Below are 21,225 nucleotides of genomic sequence, written 5' to 3' on the forward strand. Positions count from 1 at the left end.
TTAGGGAAGGCTGGATGGAGTGTATTTGGGAACACTGTAGTGTGTTTTTAATTTTTCTGTAACTCTAAAATCATTCCGAAATGGAGGCACTACCTTTTCCATTGATGTCCAGTCCAGCACCAGGCAGACCTAAGGTTTGGTTATGCTAGGGGAGCCTGGGAGGGGCTGGGCATGGTCTGTTACTTGAATTGGGGCTGGGGTCTGTGAAAGTCTTCCAGGCTCCCTACTTGCAATGTCTGTATCACACCACACTGGGTTTCCAAAATTTTAAGTAATAGCAACTCTAGGGCAGCAGGAGTTTGGTTGGGCTCTGGGGACTCAGACTTTGATCCAGCTGTGATCCTGGGCCTGGAGCTGCCCATGCTTCTCCTGGGGGTCCAGCAGTGGAGGGATGTAATCTGACAGTGTTCACAGGATGCCTCCCTCCCAGCTTCCAGGCCGGGAGCATCTATGGGGTGTGGGTAGGGAGCAGCGAGGGGGGAAACCAGGACTTGGGTAAGAATTCGATTGGCACGATCTAGGGGAGAGATGCATGGCTTGAGGAAGGCATGAGCTGGCAAGATGAGGTCAGATGGTTCTGGTCACATTTTGAAGGCATAGCCAATAGGGTTTGCCACTGGGTTGGTCTCAGGGAGTGAGACACAGAGGAAGAGAAAGAGAAAGAAGGTTGGAACTACCAGCTACCAGGATGGGGATGACAAGGTGGGACAGGCCGCAGAGGTGGGGTCAGAGCTCACTGGGGCTGCCCTAAGTCTGAGATGCCTATTCAGAAGCCAGGAGGAGGCCAACGGGGACCTGAGTTTGGAGTCTGGAAGAGAAGCCTGGCTGCAGACATGGATTTGTGTGCTGTCACTACTATTACACACCCAGCACAGGCCAAGTGTATTAGTCAGAGTTCTCCAGAAGAAGGGAACCAGCAAGAGCCAGATGCATAGATTGATTTTAAGGAAGTAGTTCATGCAGTTGTGGGGCCTGGCAAGTCTCAGATCTGCAGGACAGGCTGGCAGGCTGGAGATGTAGTGAAGCTAGATGTTGCAGTTTCAAGTGTGAAGGCAGCCCAGAGGCAGAATTCTCTCTTCACGGAAACTTGGTCTTTTGCTATTAAGGCCTTCAACTGATTGGATGAGACCCACCCACATTGTGGCAGGTCATCTGCTTTACTCAAAGTCTATAGATTTCACTGTAGTCTCATCAGGAAATACCTTCACAGTGATATCTAGTATTTAACCAAATATCCAGGTACTGTGGCTCAGCTGCACTGACACAAAATTAACTATCACAATGGGGAGATGGCAGGCTTGAGATGCCAGAGATGCAGGTATGGTTCTTAGAAACAGCCCCATTTTCCTTTTGGTTTCGTCCTGGGCTTGTCAGGATCTCGTTAGGGAGTTCAGGTGCACAGAAACTGAACAAGGGCCTCTCATAAAATAAGGTACCAAACAGTGAATCAAGCAGGACCCTTGGAAACACAGCACTGTAAGATTACACAGAAAAATCAAACGAGATTATGCCCTCCTGCCCTAGTGTGAGCTCCTCCAACTGGCAGCTGAGTTTAATCCTTTGCCCTTGAGTTGTTGTATTTAAACCTTTATACAACTCTCTGCAGAGTGATGTCTTGTCCTCTCCATCAGAGAGTGGACACTTTGAGGACAGAGACTATGATTTCCTCTGAAGTATCAGTGACAGGGAGCTCACCCCTCAGCGGAGGCAGCCTTTGAATAGTGCTGATGGAAGGAGTTCCCCTCAAAGTTGCACTGAGCACTGTCTTCCCAGGTCCTTCTCCACCCGTGGAATCTACACAGGATGACCCCCAGGCTGTGTGAGGAGTGTCAGCGACACTTGCCTTCACAGGGGGCTCAGTCTTGCTCCCCATAGGTGACAGGCTCCAGGCTGCTGGGTGCCCTCCTCTGATTATATCCTGTTCTGGAAAGATCCTTCCCACCCTCCACGAGAGCTGGCCAACAGCAGACTCTCAAAAATTGTCTTTAATAACATAGTGAGCCCATTCAAAGAGCAATGTTCTAATCCTGGCACAGAGTTCTGAAAGTTCACTTATTAAATAATTTTTTATTTATTCCCTACTATGTAAGAGGCCCCATGATAGGGGCTGGGAATAAAATGGTGCCCCAAACAAACAGGATCTTAACCAGGCTATGGTGAATCCCCCTCAGGATGCTTCCAGCAGCTGGGGTCCACAGCTCTGATTCCAGGAGGCCGCTATGCTTGTTGCCAAGCAGGGTGGAGGATCTATTAATATACCCCAGGGGCAGCCCTCAGCCAATAAGACTGGTAGGAATTGGTGTATAGATACCCTTCCCCACCCCTATACCCCAGACATTAAGTCTTACACCATTTCCCAGAGTCGCCTTGTGGTATTGAACTCCAGGTACATTTCCGCCATGGTAGCTGGTATCATAACATCCTTTCTTGGCTGCCTTTCCTTCCTTGTAAAGTTTCCTGAACAACTTGTACTTAATCTTCTTCTTCTCAGGGTCTGCTCATGAGGAGTGCAAACTAAGACAGTTCTGACCCTCACAGGACTTCCAGCTAGTGGGAACATAGATAATAAACAAGTAATAACAAATCAATATATGATCAAAAATTATGATAAGGGGTGTGAAGGGAAAAACAGGATATGAATGAGAGGCTAGGTTTTGAGGAGTGTGAAGGTACAGCTTGGGTGTGTTAGAATGAAAGGTCAGGAAAGGCCTCTCAGGAGAAGTGACGTTTAAACAGAGACCTGGAAGATGAGGTCAAGGAAATAGCATTCTAGACAGAAAAGAGCATGTGCAAAGCTCCTGGGGCACAAGGGAACTTGGCATAGTTGGATTACAGGAAAAAACCCAAATCTCTCTAAGTATAGTGAGCAAAGGAGAGAGTGGTAGACAGGAAACTGGAGGGCTAGACTATCTAAATCATGGATTGCCTCATAGGCAGAGCAAGAAGTTTTTTCTTTTCTCTCAAGATAATGGGGGAGCTTCCATCAATGGTAAACTACAATTATTTCAGACGATTTCCCCTGCTGAGAATACTAGAAAAGCTGGACAAAATTAAAAAGGAAAACACATCTACTTGAAGGTACCAGATAACTATCAAGGTAGTGAAAATTGTGGGAATTGCAGGGCCAAGATTTGGAACAACATGGATGCCCAGAAAGTGAGGCTGGAAGTAGATATCACTTTTCCCCTCAAGGGGATTATTGACTTGAAAGCAACATCTGAGAGGCTGAGAAGCCGAGAAGACTTTGTTTCAGACTCGTAGGGTTTGGAGTTTAGAACTTGTTGAGGTGGCAGCATTTCTTAAACATTCAAAGCTTTGGGTTGGGATCCTTAAGGGCTGCATGTTAAGAATAAAGGTAAAAAAAAAAAAAAATAGACAAGCCCTCACAGGAATTGAATCCCAGCTTTAATCCTCGTCAACTAAGGTAATCTGGGATTCCCCAGCTAAGGTGATCCCAGCTTAACTTCCTGCCCAAAGTTCAAGTAAGGAGGAAGATGACATCAAATGATTTCTATACTTTTTCATCCTCAATATCCAGGCTGACAAGAATATAAGACTTGCCCCTAGATAGAGGAAAATACACACACACACACACACACACACACACACACACACACATTAAAAAGAGACCCAAGATGGGGCAGATATTGGAGTTACAACATGGACTTTGAAATAACTAGATTCAGTGCTCAGTGAATTACAAGGCAAGATAATAATTTGGCAATGAAGGGGACTCTAAAAAAAGGGAATCATAAAATAAAACATATGATATGATATGATAAAATAAAATATGCTTAATCATATGATCCAGCCATTGTAATCCTTGGTACTTACCCAAATGAACTGAAAACTTAAATGAACATATAAAACCTCCGTGTGAATATTTAGGGCAACTTTATTCATAATTGCCAAAACTTGGAAGCAACCCTCAGAGGTGAATGGATAAACAAACTGTACGACATCCAGACGATGGAATACTACTCTGCACTAAAAAGAAATGAGTTATTTTGGCATAAAAAGATATGGAGGCATGTGAAATGCATATTTATAACTGGAGGAAGCCAATCTGAAAGGCTATATATTGTATGATACAACAGCATGACATTCTGGGAAAGGCAAACCTATGCAGACAGTACAAAGATCAGTGGCTACCAGGAGCTTGGGTGAGGGGAGACATGAATAGGCAGAGCACAGAAGATTTTCAGGGCAGTGAAATTATTATACTACAGTGGATACATGTCATTATACATTTTTCAAATCTCATAGAAGATACTCATCAAGAACAAACTCTAATGTGAACTATGAACTTTGGGTGATGATGATGTTTCAATGTAATTTTATGATTATAACAAATATCCCACTTCGATGTGGGATGTTGATGGTGGGGGAGACTATGTGTGCATACGAGGTGGGATAAGGCTTATGAGAACTTTCTGTGCTTTCTGTTCAATTTTGTTGTGAACCTAAATGTGGCTCTAAAACATAAAAATGTATTATTTTCAAAGGACTGGAAGAAAATCAACCAAAGTGGGAGGAGGGAAGGAAGGAAGGAAAAAAGGAAGAAAGGAAGGAAGGGGAATCAAAAGGAAATTGTGGACCTGAAAAAATAAGTCACTGAAATTAAGAACTTATAAGTAGATAAGTCTAATAGTTGATTAGATACAACTGAAGAGAAATATAACGACCTGGAAGGTAAGTCACAGGAAAATATCCAGATTGAAGAGACAAAAGAGTCTAAGAGAAATATGGGACATGGTACAAAAGACCTAACATACGTGTAACTGGTGTTCCAGAATGAGAGGGGAGAGGGGTGCCTGTGTGGCTCAGTGGGTTAAGTGTCCAACTCTTGATTTCTGCTCAGGTCATGATCTCAGGGTCATGAGATTAAGCCCTGTTTTGGGCTCTGCACTCAGCACAGAGTCTGCTTGGGATTCTCTCTCTCCCTCCCCCTCTCCACACTGCTTGTGCTCTAAATCAACCAAGAATAAATAAATAAAAAAGGTAAAAAATAAATAAATAAAGTAATAAATAAATAAATAATAAAAAGAGGAGAAAGAAAGTACAGGACAGTGGTAGTAGTTTAAGAGATAATGACTAAGAATATTTTTAGATGAATGAAAAGACATTGAGCCATGGATTTGAGAAGGGCTATGAGTATTTGGGAGGATAAATACAAAGAAAACCACACTTGAGTAGAGCACATAAAGTTACCAGGGATTGGAGACAAGAAGAAGAATCTTAAGAGTAGACAGAAGAAAAAAATTAGAGGGTTTCCAGTTTCCAGTGTTCATCTAGTCAGCTCTATGCCCCAGGTGGAGCTTGAACTCACAACCCTGAAAGCAAGAGTTATGTGCTCTACTGACTGACCCAGCCAGAAGCCCCTGATTTCTGTTCTGAGAAGTTCGTTTGCAATTGCTGGAGGTGAATGGGTGGTAGAAGATCAGTTAGTGGCTCAGCAGAAAGGCCATGTGGGTACAACGAGAGTGGTGGTGGGGGGGGACGAGAGTGTGATGACCACGTTGAGGGAGCTCTGCGTTGCGGAGATGGAATAGACCGCTTGGTGACGGGTAACACATGGGAGCGAGGAAAGGAACCGATCAAGGGGCATCCCCGGATCTCTGGCTTGCGTCTTCAGTACACAGTGGTATCATTTACTGAAATGGGCAAGAGTGCCAGAGGCAGTGCTTTGGATATGTTATGTTTAGTAGGTGATTTGCTGTCTTCGAACTTAATTATCCTCTTCTCCAACGTGGAGAAGCATTCAAAGCATTATTAGCTCCTATTATGACAGACGTCCGAGTTGAAAGGTCAGGGTGACAGTTCAAGGCAGGCAGCTGGAAGCAGGGTCTCACCATTTTTACCCTGGGCTCCCTGTGTCCTTAGCCGCTTTAGATCCAGAGCTGCAACAACCAGGCCAGCCCAGCTGTGTGGCTTAGGGGCTCCAGAGCTGGTGTAGCCAAGGGTACTAGAGCCAGCTGCTCAGGAAAAAAGGAGAAAAATCCATTAGCCTTCAATAGTAGCAGGAGATTAAACTCGAATCCTGCAAGACAAAAGACCTTAAGGTATTTTTTACCTCCTTTACCCAAAACTTTTAAATTCTGCTTCTGCAACCTGATGCTTGCTAATCTGCCTTCTACCTTTGGTGTATATTGTTTTGGTTTGCTAGGAGATTGGTTTGCTGGTAGATTAACACTCACCCTCATTCTTTCTGGAGGGAATGTTCCTGGGAGGCGAGGTGCACCAGAAATTGTGGTTTCTTGTTTTTTTCCAAGCATTGATTCGATTCAATTCAATTCAATTCAATTCAATTCAATTCAATTCAGATATTTCTGGAGGAACTTCTCCATGCCAGGTGCTGTGGGAGCTCTTTCGAATCTTTCCTTCATTTGGTAAACATTTCTCTTCCTTCTGACATCCACCCCCACAGGACTTTTTCTCTATTACATTCGTATGCCAAGTTCACTCACTTGTAACTGTACCAATTGTCTGAACTGCCCTTCGCCTAGACCTTTACAAGCTGCCTAGCCACTGTTCTGGGTAGCCCTGTCCTGTCACTGCCCCCCAACACACACACCAGCACAAATACACCTCACATGCTCCATAGCCTACCACCTCACTTGACCCTAGCACAGATTAGAGTCTGACTTCCTGTCATCTCCTTATGTGGGCATCCATCTGCCTCCGTTGCCTGAGCTCCATGACCGTGGGAGTTTTGACGTACACACTTACACACAGTAGGTGTTCAATTAATGCTTGGGGACTGATCGAGTGAACCACTCTGCTTCTGCTCCCACCCGTTCTCCCTGAGAGGGTCAGGGGCCCTAGGGCAGAAGCACATCAGGGTCAGGCAGGAGCTCAGGCCCCTATCTGGAGCTTGAGGACAGTGTGTAAGGACCCCAGCCATCCCAGCACCTACTGGAAAGATCATGGGCCCTGGGGCCAGATACCGGTGGAAGAAAATCCGCTCTACCACATCCTTGTCAATGGTAAAATGCTTGGTCTCTCTCAGCCTCAACTCCCTTACCTGTAAAATGGGGGGCTTGGTGGCATTTGCCTTATTCCAAGGATGAAGCAATTTAAAATAAATCTTGTGCCTGGCATTAGAAGTAGTAGTTCAACTAACTGCGGTCACCTATCATTCTTCTATTCTCCCTCCCCCCGCCACACACACTATCACCTTCACTGTGGGACCCAAGCCCCTTTTCCAGCTTGTTTCCTACTGTTTACAGAAAAGGAGTGCCAGAGACCTTCACCCAGAAGTCAGCAGCTTGCCCCCTTCTCTTTCTCATTTGTGTAGCAACTGCCTATTGGGTGCCTTTCCCGTGCCAGGCACAGCTCTGGGGACCGGCTCATGTCAGGACGAAGCTCTGCCTGCTGGTGCTTACTTTCTGGAGGTAGAGCAGACGAGCTGCCCACAAGCCCACGAACAAGCTAGCCCATTTTAAGTGGATGTCAACGCCAGAAGGAAGTCAGTCAGATCCAAGGGGTGAGAGGGCTGGCTGGGGTGCTCAGGAGGGCCTCCCTGAGAAGCTGAGACAGTCCTCACGAGGAGCTATGGCTGAGCATTTCAGGGCAGGGGCACAGGACCCAGAGGTGAGAATGGGTTTGGCGGGGCTCTTGGAGGGAGCAGGGGAGAGAGGTGGGCAGGATAGCAGGGAGCCAGCGGAGCAAGGCAGCGTGGGGCCACATGCAGATTCTGTTCCTGGCCTTGAACTGGAGCCTCAGCCCAGGTCTGGAATCAGTGGGCTGTGAACATGACTGCTAGCTGAGTCACCACGGCCTTCTCACGAAGGACCTGGCTCACCGATTTTCCTTCCTTAAATTGGCCACCGCCCAGCCAAACCCACAGGAACCCAAATCTTGTTTGTTTTGAATTTCCAACCTTCTCGTTCATTCACGTACTCACACAACAAATATTTGTGAGAGGTGTATTGTATGCTGAGTGTTTTGCCGGGCTCTGAGACAGGTCACATACCTTGGTGCCCTCAAGCAGCCCAGAGACTAGAGATTTTGATGCCTCCGCTTTCCCATCTACAAAATGGGCAGGCTTGAACCGATGTCCGTAAGATTCTTCTCTTCTAGAGTCTGGATGACAATGGAGAAGGCCGTAAACATCTCTGCCCAACATGACATGTACAACAGAGGGCTTGGAGAGAGACAGAGAGATTCTTTTTGCTCCCAAACTTAAGGTGTAGAAGTTCCCCCATTGTTGAGTCGCGGAGCTCCATTCCCCACCCCACTCCCCGTTTCCAACTGATCCAAAAACGATGAAAGATTAAGAGATCACCGACTCACCTCTCCTTCCTGAGCTGCACTGACAAAGGACTTTAAGCTGCCTTCTCTGTCCCCTGATCCAGAATCTGGGTTGGTGAGCCAGGGAGCTATTTGCAAGGCTGCCCTTTTTGGTTAACAGGAAAAACTTCTCTGCTCATAGCCAAGGGGAAGGGCAGGACAACCAGAACCTTTCTTCTTTTAGCAACAAGTTATCTTTTATTTTCTCCCGGAGCCATCTGGACATGTGGGAAGAGTGTGGGGCGGGAAGGGTTTGGGCACTTTAAGCAAATCACTCACCGGCTCTATGACCTTAGACAAATCACTTACCTCTCTGACCCTCAGGCTCCTCTTCAGTAAAATAGGAATAATTAATAATAATAATAATAATAAATTTCTAACAATGTTTTTAAAGATTTTTTTTTTTAATTATTTGTCAGAGAGAGAGGGAGAGAGAGCGAGCACAGGCAGACAGAGAGGCAGGCAGAGGCTGAGGGAGAAGCAGGCTCCCCGCCGAGCAAGGAGCCCGATGTGGGACTCGATCCCAGGACGCTGGGATCATGACCTGAGCTAAAGGCAGCTGCTTAACCAACTGAGCCACCCAGGTGTCCCAATAATAAATTTCTGAGAGGATTAAATAACATCTCTAAAGTGACTCGCACGTGCCAGTAACATGACAAAGATTATTAATACAAATATAGGGACATTATGAATTGATAATAATTACATTCCTTCCATGATATCCCCCTAGCTAATACAGCACCCCCCCGGCTTAGGATGGGCTTCAGGGGCTTGAGACATCTCTCGGAGGGCTGGGTGTTCCCTTGTAGCTCGGACGCTCTGAGCAGTGCACCTCCTTCCCGGTGAGGCAATGCAAGCCTTCAGGTAGGTTGCAGCTCCTTCTCCCAGGGGTCAGTAACTGTTCCTCAACACAGGAGGGGCGGAAGTGGAATGTGCAAAACCAGAGAGTCGTTAAAAGGATGAGCTAGTTTTGTACGATAACAGGAGTCGATCTCAACCATGTTGGGTGAAATAGGAAAATAAAATACATCAGGCTAGACACAGAACGCCATGTATATGAAACAGTTTAAAACCCCTCATACCAAATAGTGGTATACACTGTATTGTTCATCACGCATCCGTCCAAAGGTATAAAGATAAGCCTGGGGGCACCTGGGTGGCTCAGTGGGTTAAAGCCTCTGCCTTCGGCTCAGGTCATGATCTCAGTGTCCTGGGATCGAGCCCTGCATCGGGCTCTCTGCTCAGCGGGGAGCCTGCTTCCTCCTCTCTCTCTCTGCCTGCCTCTCTGCCTACTTGTGATCTCTGTCTGTCAAATAAATTAATAAAGTCTTTAAAAAAAAGAAAAAAAGATAAGCCTGGAAGATGGAGCCACACTCATGATTGCCGTCCGTCCAGTGAGGGGAGAAGTCGGACAAGGGGATGGGGCATTTCAGAGCTGCAATGTTTTCTCTCTTAAAAGAAAAATTTGACGGTGAATATTCCATCCAGTTAACATGTAACTTTAGATGGTGAACATGAGGGTTTTGTTATCTCGTGCACGGCTATGGTCTGTATCTTTTTTTTTGACAAGGCAAATAAAAAGAGAATCCGTCAGAGAAAACACTGGCTAAGAAATCAGAAGGAATGACAGGATTCGAGAGTCACCATTTTCCTAGTGTTACAGTTGTCTCAGACAAGGACCATCAGCGAACGGTGGTCGGGGAGTTGGGTATCCAAGGTGCCAAGTGGCACCTGTGGTTGGCATTCGTGAGGGGGCAGGGCACCTTTTCATGGAGACATCTGGTGTCACCTCCTGAACAGGCGACCCAGCTGGGTATCACCATGTGGAGGACAGGGGACGCCAGGCAGCACTTGAGCGGAATCAATACAGAATACAGCCCGTCACCTGGGATGTCTTCACCCCCAAGATGGGAAACCCAAAGCCAAGTGAGCTTGCAGACCTACCATCCTGCTCCCAGGGCCTCACGGGGGGATAGAAGAACATTAAGCACAGGGGAGGAAACCATCAGAGATGCCGACGTGGGACATTCTGTAAGACTGAGGCTGAGTCCATGTCCAACAAACCAAAGAAAGGAAAAGAAGAGAAAAATGAATACCTACCATTTGCATGGACACGGGTGGACTTCAAGGGGATTATGCTAAGGGAAACAAGTCGATCAGAGGAAGACAATTATCGTATGGCTTCACTCATATGTGGAATACAGGAAATAGCCCAGAGGATCATAGGGGAAGGGAGGGAAAACGGAATGGGAAGAAGTCAGAGAGGGAGACAAAGCATGAGACACTCTTGACTCTGGGAAACAGACTGAGGGTTGCTGGAGGGGAGAGGGGCAGGATGAGATAGCTGGGTGATGGGCATTAAGGAGAGCATGTGATCCGATGAGCACTGGGTGTTACACGCACAAATGAATCATTGAGCACCTGCGTGGCTCAGTGGGTTAAAGCCTCTGCCTTCAGCTCAGGTCATGATCTCAGGGTCCTGGGATTGAGCCCCGCATCAGGCTCTCTGCTCAGTGGGAAGCCTACTTCCCTCCCTCTCTCTGCCTGCTTCTCTGCCTGCTTGTGATCTCTCTCTCTCTCTCTGTGTCAAATAAATAAATAAAGTCTTTAAAAAAAACGAATGATGTACTATATGTTGGCTACTTGAATTTAAAAAAGAGAGAGAGAGAGAGAAAAGAGAGAAAGGGGACAATTCTAGACCCAAACAAATGACTACAGAGACATAGCAACCACATGCCATGTGTGACCCTCGGCTGGGTTTTCTCTCTCTCTTTTAAGATCTTTATTTATTTGACAGAGGGAACTAGAGAGCACAAGCAGGGGGAGCAACAGAGGGACAGGGAGAAGTAGGCTCCCCACTGAGCAGGGGCTCCATCCCAGGACCCCAGGACCCCAGGATCATGACCTGGGGGCAGATGCTCAACCGACTGAGCTACCCAGACAGACACCCCTCTCCACTGACTTCTGATTCAAAAGAGGCAGCCAAGAAAAGCTGCAGAAGACAGCTGGGGAAATCCAAATATGGATTAGATAGTAGATGGTGTTTTGAATTATTACTGATTTTCTTAAGTGCGGAAAAGCTAAATCTGTGGAAGAGAATTCCGTGTCTTAGGGCTGAGGAGTGAATGTCACGTTGTCTGCAAACGGTTTCCGGGCATCTCAGCAGGAAAGCGGATGGTAGACAGGTACCAGTGTGATCACTTGTTAAAAACCTCGCTGGAGGGTCTGTGGGTATTCATTCTCTACTACTTTTAACCTTTTTCTGAATTTTGAATTTCGTAATAAAAAGTTTTGAAGGAAAAATTTTTTTAAATGGAAAGAGAAACTAGGTCTTCCCGCAAAAGTTTGTGGCTCTTGCTGTAGAAACTGCTGTTTGCTCCTTTGAAGCATGTTCTGCTAAAACTATTTGGCATTTCTGAAAAATTAGCACAAATCGAGGGACCGGGTACACTAATGAAAGAGGAAATTCACATCTGAGTCGCATATGTAAATTGCAATCATGAAAATCAGGGCTTTCACTGCATTTCTAAGAAATGACCTTTTTTGGATACTCTTGCTTTTGTCTTACCTCTAGGACTCTCCCAGAGAAGGATCAACAGCATGGCCTCAAAGGGATGGGGTGGGGTTGGCAGACGCCAAGGCGTGGATGAGACAGATACCCACAGCGTCAGAGAGACCACGACACCCAGCATGGTAGAGGTTCTCAGGGCCAAAATATCTCCGCTGTTCTTGCGTAGGGTGGAACTGCCTCATGGGAAAATTTTGATCAACGTGACAATGTTTCCTCTCACCAAGTAATCCGCTTAGGGAATTGAGGCTGTTTGATGAAACACAGAGATAAAATATACATGAAACGAACATATGTAAAGGGTTTAGAACAGCGCCTGGAACCTGGTAAGCGCTACAGGAATGCTCACTCTTTTATTTCTAATGAGCATTTAAAGAACTCCTTTAAAACAATAAAGGATATATTTTCAGTGAAGAAAGGTCGTATGTTTATAGTGAACCTGCATAAACAAGCGATTGTGTCGAAAAAATGTGCACAGGGTGGGGAGGGGACAGAGGCAAAAATCCATCCTCCCTTGACACGTGCAAGCATGTAAATGCCAGGGTTTTGCTTGGAAGCCTGTGTGACCCAGATCTGGTCACAGTGGCTGCCTTTGAGCAGGGAAAGGGGCTGTCGAGAGTATCTAGATGGAAGGGAAATTTCTTTTTTGCTATATTCCCTTTCACACTGTTAGAATTTTTCTTTACCATGTGCTCATTTTAACCGTTTAGGTATCTGAATGTATCAGCTCCAAAACCTGGAAGTATACAAGTATCTCTAATCTAGGTTCCAGATTCTTCTGTCCCCTTTAAGTGTGGGGCTTAAAATTAGAATCCCACGTCCCCCCGGGGAGAGAGCTCTGAGAGAGGGCTGGTTTCAGAATGAGGTTCAGAAACCTGCAGCACCTGTTCTGAGAGCCCAGGAAGGAAGGGATTCTATTTGCATGGGTCATGAAATTCGAGCTCAGTTAACAGTAATAATAAAATTCCTCGCAATTCTGTGGTCCTGAAGGGACGGGTCACACATGCTTTGGTCTGCCTGGTTTAATAAAATCTATTATCAGCCTTAAGAAGCCAGAAGAAAAAAGTGGATAATCCCATCTGTATGTTCCTGTTTACACAGTCAGGAACAGGAAAAATGAATCTTTGGGGCTGGATGTCAGGATGGTGGGTGCTGCCTGGAAGGGGCAGGGAGGGAGCCTTTTGGGGGGCTCCAAATGTTCTAAGTCTTGATCTGGGTATGCACATATGTAAACTTGCTGATTAACCTGCACACTTAAAATATATGCATTTCACTGCATGTAAATTACATTTCTAATTAGAGAAAGTAGAAAGCAAATAAAATCCACTACCTGTAAAGGGTGTTGAACAAAAGCATTAACAAGCTGTGATCAGCCATGAGACATTAGGAAACCCTACCCTCCCATCCTTGGCCAGCCCAAAACTCAGATTGGAGCTTGTTCGACTTTTGTTTCACGCCTAACCTACGCTGGCTTTAAAACTCCAGGGTGGGATCTCATGGAGCAAGCAAACACATGTGGCTTCAGAGAGTAGCTGTCAGCCCAGCAGGTCTGTTTCTGGAAGGCACGGTCCGCTCGGTAGACAGAGACAACTTTCTAACGGTCAGAACTAACCCCCTGGGAGCCAGCTGCTCTGTGAGCTGCTGAGAGCCCCAGCCCTGGGTAGGAAGGTAAAGAGGAGGTGTATGAGGGCATCTGACAGTGACTCTGGCCATGCCCCGCTTCAACAGGCAGGAAATTCCTAGGCACACAATCTCTGATCGGCTCTGGCTCGCAAATCCAGTCCCTGCCAGCCTGAGTCTGGTTTTGTTACTTTTCACTGGCACAAGTAATACATAAGTATCTACTCTGCGTAAAACTTAAAACGTTACAAATAGGGCTAAAGTCCCCCTTGACCATCTATGCCAAGCCTGGTCCCCTCTTGTCCTACCCAGAGGCAACCATCGTCACCACGCATGTCCCATCAGACTTCATAAGCATCGCATTCATATGTATGGGGACACAGAGAATGCTGCCATGTGTGATCTTTACTACAGGGTATCTTACGGTGGGTATCATGATTTGTCTTGACGATCATCTAGCTCCTGCTTTGTACACTTTGTATAATATTCCTGGTTATGACCTGTGTACCTCATCCAGCCATCCTCCGTTGGATGGACATGTATGTTGTTTTCAGATGCTCCCAATTATTTTTTTTATCTTTTTATTATTTTTAAAAGATTTTTATTTATTTATTTGACAGAGAGAGACACAACGAGAGAGGGAACAGAAGCAGAGGGAGTGGGAGAGGGAGAAGCAGGCTTCCCACTGAGCAGGGAGCCCAATATGGGGCTCGATCCCAGGACCCTGGGATCATGACCTGAGCCGAAGGCAGATGCTTAATGACTGAGCCACCCAGGCACCCCCAGATGCTCCCTATTATTAACTGTGCCTCTGTGAACACCCTGGTGCACCTGTGGCATGTGGAGAAGGTCCTTGTGCACCTGTGGCATGTGGAGAAGAATGGCACGTGTGTCGTGACTCCCTCCCTCCAGCAGGGCGCAAGAAAGCATTTCCCTAGGTCCCTTCTAGCCCTCCGTATTATTGAACTTGAAGATTTTGCCACCCTGGTAGATGAAAATTCATTTTTCATTGCTGAATTGCATTTCTCTGATCACTGAGATTGAGCAGTTTTTAGGTTTGCCAACCCTGTTTCCTCTCCTGCTGCACTCACTGTCATCCAAGTCAGCCTTTTGTGTTCCTCCCCCCTGCCCTCACTCCTGTCCTGACTGCCCCCTGGATGCCCTCCCCCTTCCCCTCACCTGCCGGATTCTTTCCCATCCTTCCAAGTTTCCTTCCTAAATGCCTTGGGCTTCAAAATCTGTCTCAATCCAGTCTTTTTTTTTTTTTTTTTTAAGATTTTATTTATTTATTTGAGAGAGAGAGTGTGTGAGAGAGAGCATGAGCATGAGAAGTGGGAGGGTCAGAGGGAGAAGCAGACTCCCTGCCGGGTAGGGAGCCCGATGGGGTACTCAATCCCAGGACTCAAGGATCATGACCTGAGCCGAAGGCAGTCGCTTAACCAACTGAGCCAGCCAGGCGTCCCTGTCTCAATCCAGTCTTAATCCCCAGGAAGGTTTCCAGGGAGTTGGGAAGGCGTGGAAAACGAGTTACGAGAGTGTGTTAGGGGCTACGGTGCTAATCCACCACACTGTTTATTGAGAACTTACTAGGTGCTAAGAACTTGTTCTAAGACTTTAACTGTGGTGACTCCTTTCATTCTGCTAACAACCTGTGACCTGGGTACAATTATACCCACTCATGAGAAGAAAAGACGGAGGCACAGAGAAGTTAAGGGAATTTCCCCAAAGGCTTCCTGCAGGTAAGCAGCCAAACTTGAGGTTCAAACCCAGGGTGTCAACTTCTCGAGTGTTTTGATAGGGCTTAGGAAGCACAGAGAATGGGCATTTAACGTGGCCTGGGGCAGTCAGGGATGGCTTCCTGGAGGAGTTGGCCCCTCAGATGAGCCTGAAGCCAGAACAGGAAGAGATGACCCAGCAATGAAATAGGAAATGGGTGTCAAGGAAGAGGGACAGTGCTGAGCAATGTTTGGAGGCTGGAGAGTGGGGTCACCCTGGCTGCAGCTGGGAACGTGTGCCACGGGGCTGGAAGAAGCTGTGGTCCAAGCTGTGGGTCAGGGCCAGCTTGCGGTCATATCAGTTTATACCTCACCCCAAGGCCGGGCCAGTCCTGTCCTTCCCCTGCTCTGGCGGGGACTCCGAGCAGTCCCAGGCCACCCATCTCAGCTCCTAACACACAGGTGCAGGGCGGGAGGGGGTGCCGCTGATTTACATCCTATAGGTTGGGGGGAAAACCCAGGAAGTGCAGCTCAGGCACTAATCAAATCTCAGGCTAATAATAAACGTCCTGAGTAATGAGCGGCTTGGGCTGGAGCAGGCAAGGTGGCCGGAGCCGGGCGGGCCAGGAAGAGTGGCGTGAGTAGCTGGGGAGGTGGCCGGGTGGGGGTGAGTGGGGGCGAAGAGGGCTCGGCCAGGGGTACCCTGCATGGATTCGATGGGGATTGCTGCGCACGGCCTCCACAGCAGACAGGCAAGCTCGGGCAGTCTGAGGGTCGCCCCACGCCTCTGCACATGGACAGCCCCAAGTCTGGGGGCCTTGGGGGTCTGTACCTTGCACCCCAGGAGAGGAGCCTGGAGCTTGGAAGATCAGCACATAAGCGGAAATTCCATCCCAGATGCCCCCGACCCCAAGCTGGCCAGGGCACCTCAGCCAGGTTGGCCAGGAGGTTTAAAAAGTATTTTATTTTGAAGCCAAAGTGCGGAGGAGAGTTTAATGCAGCTTCTGCATACATCCTCCAGCTTTGACGATTATCAACATATGGCCCCCCCTTTCCATGCCTTCCGTGTTCCCCCAGCAGCCCCCCCTGGATCATTTAAAAGCTAATAGCAAACACTGCATTGTTTGATTTGTGGATTCCTCAGCATTGAACTCTAAAAGCCTTTTAAAAAACAAAAATGAAAAAATTAACCATCAAACTCTGACCAGTTTGAAAAAGAAGCCCCCCCTCCCAGCCCCCAGGTTCACCTGGGTGGCTCAGTCGGTTAAGCGTCTGCCTTCAGTTCAGGTCACGATCCCAGGGTTCTCGGATCAAGCCCCACGTCAGCAGGGAGCCTGCTTCTCCTTCCCCACTCTGGCTGCCACTCTGCCTACTTGTGATCCTTCTCTTCCTCTCTTTGTCAAATAAAAAAATAAAATCTTAAAAAAAAAAAAAGATATAGAATGTCGCCCCTCTAGTATTACCAAATAGCTGGTCAGTGTTGAGAATTTCCAACTGTCTCATCAATGTCTTTTCCAGTTGATTTGTTCAAATCAGGATTTGACTACGCCCCCATTATGGCTTTGACTACACACTTTATTTTTAAAGATTTTATTTATTTATTTGACAGAGATCACAAGCAGGCAGAGAGGCAGGCAGAGAGAGAGAGGAAGGGAAGCAGGCTCCCTGCTGAGTAGAGAGCCCGATTCGGGCCTCGATCCCAGGACCCTGAGATCATGACCTGAGGCGAAGGCAGCGGCTTAACCCACTGAGTCACCCAGGTGCCCCTGATGACACATTTTAATCTAGAACAGTTCCCCTCTGGTCTCCCCTTTCCTCCTCCTATTTATTATTGAAGAAGCTGGATAGTTTACCCTGTAGAATTTTTATCAGGGTTTTAAAGGCCTGTTTGAAGGCCCGAACCAGGAAGCATAGTTTGTTGGAGTGGAAGGATCCAAGTCTGTGCTGCGCAGAGGGGACCCCAAGGGTGGGTTTGAGGGGCTCTTCGGGGCCCTGGGTGGCCTGGCCTGGGTTCATGCACTGCTGCCTCCCGCTCTGTCCTGCTCCTATCAGGCAGGGAGCACATCTTTTCTCTGATTCCTTTTTAAACCTACTAACCTTGTCCCCAGACATGTCCCCAGCTAAGGGCTCAAATGTATAAAATTTCTAAGACCTTCAGAGCAGGCAAGGGCCAGAGGCCACCTTGGCTCAGGCTGAAACTGCCCCGGGCCCCCAGGACCACGGGCCCGGAATTGGTCAGAACCATGACGGGGCACTGAGCGTGGCTGCCATGTGCCCCAGAATCCGCCCTGGCCTGGAGTTCAGGGTTCTAGCTCCCCGGTGTTCACAGACTCCCTGTGTGAGCTTGGATGAGCCTTTCACCTCCCCTGGCTGTGTTTCCTCAGCTTTACCATGAAGAAGGGCCTCTGCCCTACCAGATGTCCCTCAGAACCTCGAAAGGGCTTTGAACCTGCCAAAGCCCCTCTTGAGAAGTCCCAAGCAAAGGCTCGGAGAAGGGCTGCAGTTAAAAAAGCTTTGGGTTTCTTTAATCTGGCATTTTCCGAACTAATGTGACCACAGACGTCTTTCTCGGTACAGAACTTCTTAAGCCAAGCACACGAGGAATCCCAGGCAGAGGGGTCCGACCATCATCCCCCTGGCTGCTCTTGGGTCTCAGGGTGCAGGAGGCCGGGGGTGTGAGCCTGGTCCTCAGAACCAGGCGTGCAAGGGGTTCTCCCTTCTTCCCTCTGTGTCAACAGAAGTTTCTTGAGGTTCTATTCTGCCTGGCTGGTGTCAGTCTTGGGGTTTTCCTGGCTCTTTGGGGGGTTGGATGATGGTTCTGGGATTTTCTGTAGATCCAGGTCACAGTGGAGGAGTGGGGAGCAGGCATGGCACCATTGGGTCCCTGTCAGGTCCCACAGCTTGGTGGCATCCAGACCACGAGTATGTCTCAGAAGCTCTCTAGGGCTGCCCTGTCCAATCTAACCCAGAAGTCCCCCATCCATAACTTCACAGTGTGCTGGGGTGGCAGCAGCACCCTCCTTCTCCTCTCCCCAAAAGAGGGAAGGGTCAGAGTCCTCTCTAATTTGGTTTGATCCTTTTGTATTTTCAGTTTGTGTTTTGAGTAGATAGTGGTCACACACCGGAAGTACAGAAAGTATTAAAAGGTAGATAATAGGAAGTCTTCCTTCTCTCTCCGTCCTTCAGCTGCCTAGTTCCTGCCTCCCTGGAAAGAAATAGGCTGAACTGTCGTATCCTTTATACATCACACAGTTTACCCCCTTAAAGTGTGCGAGGCAATGATGCTGAGTGTGTTTGCAGACTGATGCAATCAGCACTATGATCTAATTTTAGAACATCTTCATCACCTCACGCTCTCCATTCCTCCCCACCCCAGGCCTTAGGTTATCACTAATCTGCTTTCTGTCTCTACGGATTTGCCTGTATTTTTCTTTATTTTTTTTTTAAGATCTTATTTATTTATTTGACAGACAGAGATCACAAGTAAGCAGAGAGGCAGGAAGAGAAAGAGGAGGAAGCAGGCTCCCTGCTGAGCAGAGAGCCCGATGCGGGGTTCAATCCGGGAACCCTGGGATCATGACCTGAGCCAAAGGCAGAGGCTTAACCCACTGAGCCACCCAGATGCCCCAGATTTGTCTGTATTTTTCTTAAAAAGATTTCTTTATTTATTTGGGGAGTGGGGCAGAGAAAGAGGGAGAGATAGAATCTCAAGCAGATTCCCTGCTAAGCACGGAGTCAGACACAAGGCTCCATCCCAAGAGCCTGAGCTCGAAACCTGAGCCAGAGTCAAGAGTCAGCCACTCAACCGATTAAGCCACCCAGACACACTTAAGCTCCTGTTTTGGACAATTTTATAAAAATCGAATGTGGTTTTATCCAATTGGGGCACCTGGGTGGCTCAGTCGTTGGGTATCTGCCTTCACCTCAGGTCATGATCCCAGGGTCCTGGGATCAAGCCCCACAACAGGCTCCCTGCTCCCTCCTCTCCTACTCCCCCTGCCTGTGTTCCCTCTCTGGCTGTGTCTCTCTCTGTCGAGTAAATAAAATAAAAATCTTAAAAAAAAAATCCAATGTGGGGCACCTGGGGGTCTCAGTGGGTTAAGCGCCTGTCTTTGGCTCGGGTCATGATCCCAGGGTCCTGGGATCAAGCTCCACATCGGGCTCCTTGCTCAGCAGGAAGCTTGCTTCTCGTTCTCCCTCTGCCTGCTGCTTCCCTTGCTTGTGCTCTCTCAATCTCTCTCTGTTTCTCTGTCAAATAAATAAATAAAATCTTTAAAAAAATCCAATGTGGTGTTTTGCAAACTGCCTTCTTCCTCCTAGCATGATGTTTTTAAGCTTCATCCATTTTGTAGTATATGTCAGCACTTTTTTCCTTTTTATGGCCCAATAATATTCCATTTAATAGATCTACCACGTTTTATCCATTCATCAATTGATGGACATTTGGGTTGTTTCTGCTTTTTGGCTATTATGAATAATGCTGCCATGAACACTTGTGTTCAAGTATTTGGGTGGACATGTTTTCATTTGTCTTGGAGCGGAATTGCTGGGTCTTAGAGCAATTCTCTGCTTAACACTTTGAGGAACTACCAAACTGTTTTCCATGGTAGCTATACCATTTGATACTCTTGCTTCCTGTATGAGGGTTCTATTTTCTCCACATCCTCAGGAATACGTGTCATTATCCCTTTGTTCATTATAGTCATTTTAGTACGTATGTCAGTGTGGTTTTGATTTGCATTTCCCTATTGACATGTGATGTTGACCATCTTTTCATGAGCTTAGTAGCCATTCACATTATCTTATTGGAAAAATGTCTAACCCCTTAACCTATTTTTAAATTGGGTTGTTTTTCACTATTCAATTATAAGCATTCTTTTATATATTCTGGATCCTCCAACATATATATGGTTTGCAAATATTTCCTCCCACTCTGTGTATTGTCCTTTTATTTTCTTGATAGTATTCTGTGAAACACAAACGTGTTTAATTTTGATAAAGTCCAATCTCTCAATCTTCTCTGTAGCCATTTATGCATTTGGTGTCATTGCCTAATCCCAAAGCATGAAGATTCACTTGTTTTCTTCTAAATTTATCATTTTAGCTCTTACATTTAGATCTATGATCACTGGGAGTTAATTTTTGGGTATGGTGGGAGGCAGGAGTCCAAATTTCCTTTTTTTAAAAGAAAGGATTTATTTATTTATTTGAAAGAAAGGTCACAAGTAGGCAGAGAGACAGGCAGAAGGAGAGAAGGAAGCAGGCTCCCCACCAAGCAGAGAGCCCGATACAGGGCTTGATCCCAGGACCCTGGGATTATGACCTGAGCTGAAGGCAGAGGCTTTAACCCACTGAGCCACCCAGGTGCCCTAGGTGTCCAAATTTCTTGTTTTACACATGTCTATCCTATTCTCTCAGCAATCTTTGTTGAAGACTATCCTTTCTCCCATTGAGTTGTCTTGAAACCCTTGTTGAACATCAATTGACTATAAATGTTAGGCTTTATTAATGGACTCTCAATTCTATTCCATTGGTCTATGGTTATCTTTATTCCAGTACTACACTGTCTTATTTACTATTGCTTTGTAGTAAGTTTTGAAATTGAAAACTGTGTCTTCCAACTTCCAAAAAAGTTCTTCTTTTTTGAGATTGCTTTGGCTCTTCTGGGTCTCTTGCATTTCTATATGATTTAAGGATCAGCTTGTCAAATTCTGCAGAAAAGTCAGCTGTGATTTTTTTATTAGGATTGCATTGACTCTGTAGAATAATTTGGGGAATATTGCCATTTTAACAATATTAAGTCTTTCAATCCATGAATATGGGATGTCTCTCCATTTATTTAGGTTTTTTAAGATTTCTGTCAAAAAATTTGTAGTTTTCAATGTACACAAGTTTGGCACTCTTTTGTTAAATTTATTTCTAAGATTTTTATTTAAAACACCAATTTTTTTGTTTATTGTATTTCTTTATAATGTTTCTTTGTATGTATGCTAACACTTAACAGATTTGAACTTTCCCCCTTTTTGCAAA

At 46.6% G+C, this 21,225-nt stretch overlaps 1 protein-coding gene across 2 annotated transcripts in view; it reads left to right on the plus strand.

Moving 5' to 3' along the window:
• The first annotated feature begins 15,754 nt into the window (after positions 1–15,754).
• Positions 15,755–21,225, plus strand: part of TNFRSF13B (TNF receptor superfamily member 13B) — a 35,710-nt gene continuing 30,239 nt past the window's right edge. For both annotated transcript variants that reach the window (XM_059379402.1, XM_059379404.1), the window contains exon 1: positions 15,755–15,832. In XM_059379402.1, the coding sequence (XP_059235385.1) occupies positions 15,772–15,832 (61 nt within the window). In that variant the 5' untranslated portion in view covers positions 15,755–15,771. The remainder of the gene's footprint in view (positions 15,833–21,225) is intronic.

This window comes from Mustela nigripes, chromosome 16 (genome assembly GCF_022355385.1).
Source record: "Mustela nigripes isolate SB6536 chromosome 16, MUSNIG.SB6536, whole genome shotgun sequence".
Taxonomy (NCBI): Eukaryota; Metazoa; Chordata; class Mammalia; order Carnivora; family Mustelidae; genus Mustela; species Mustela nigripes.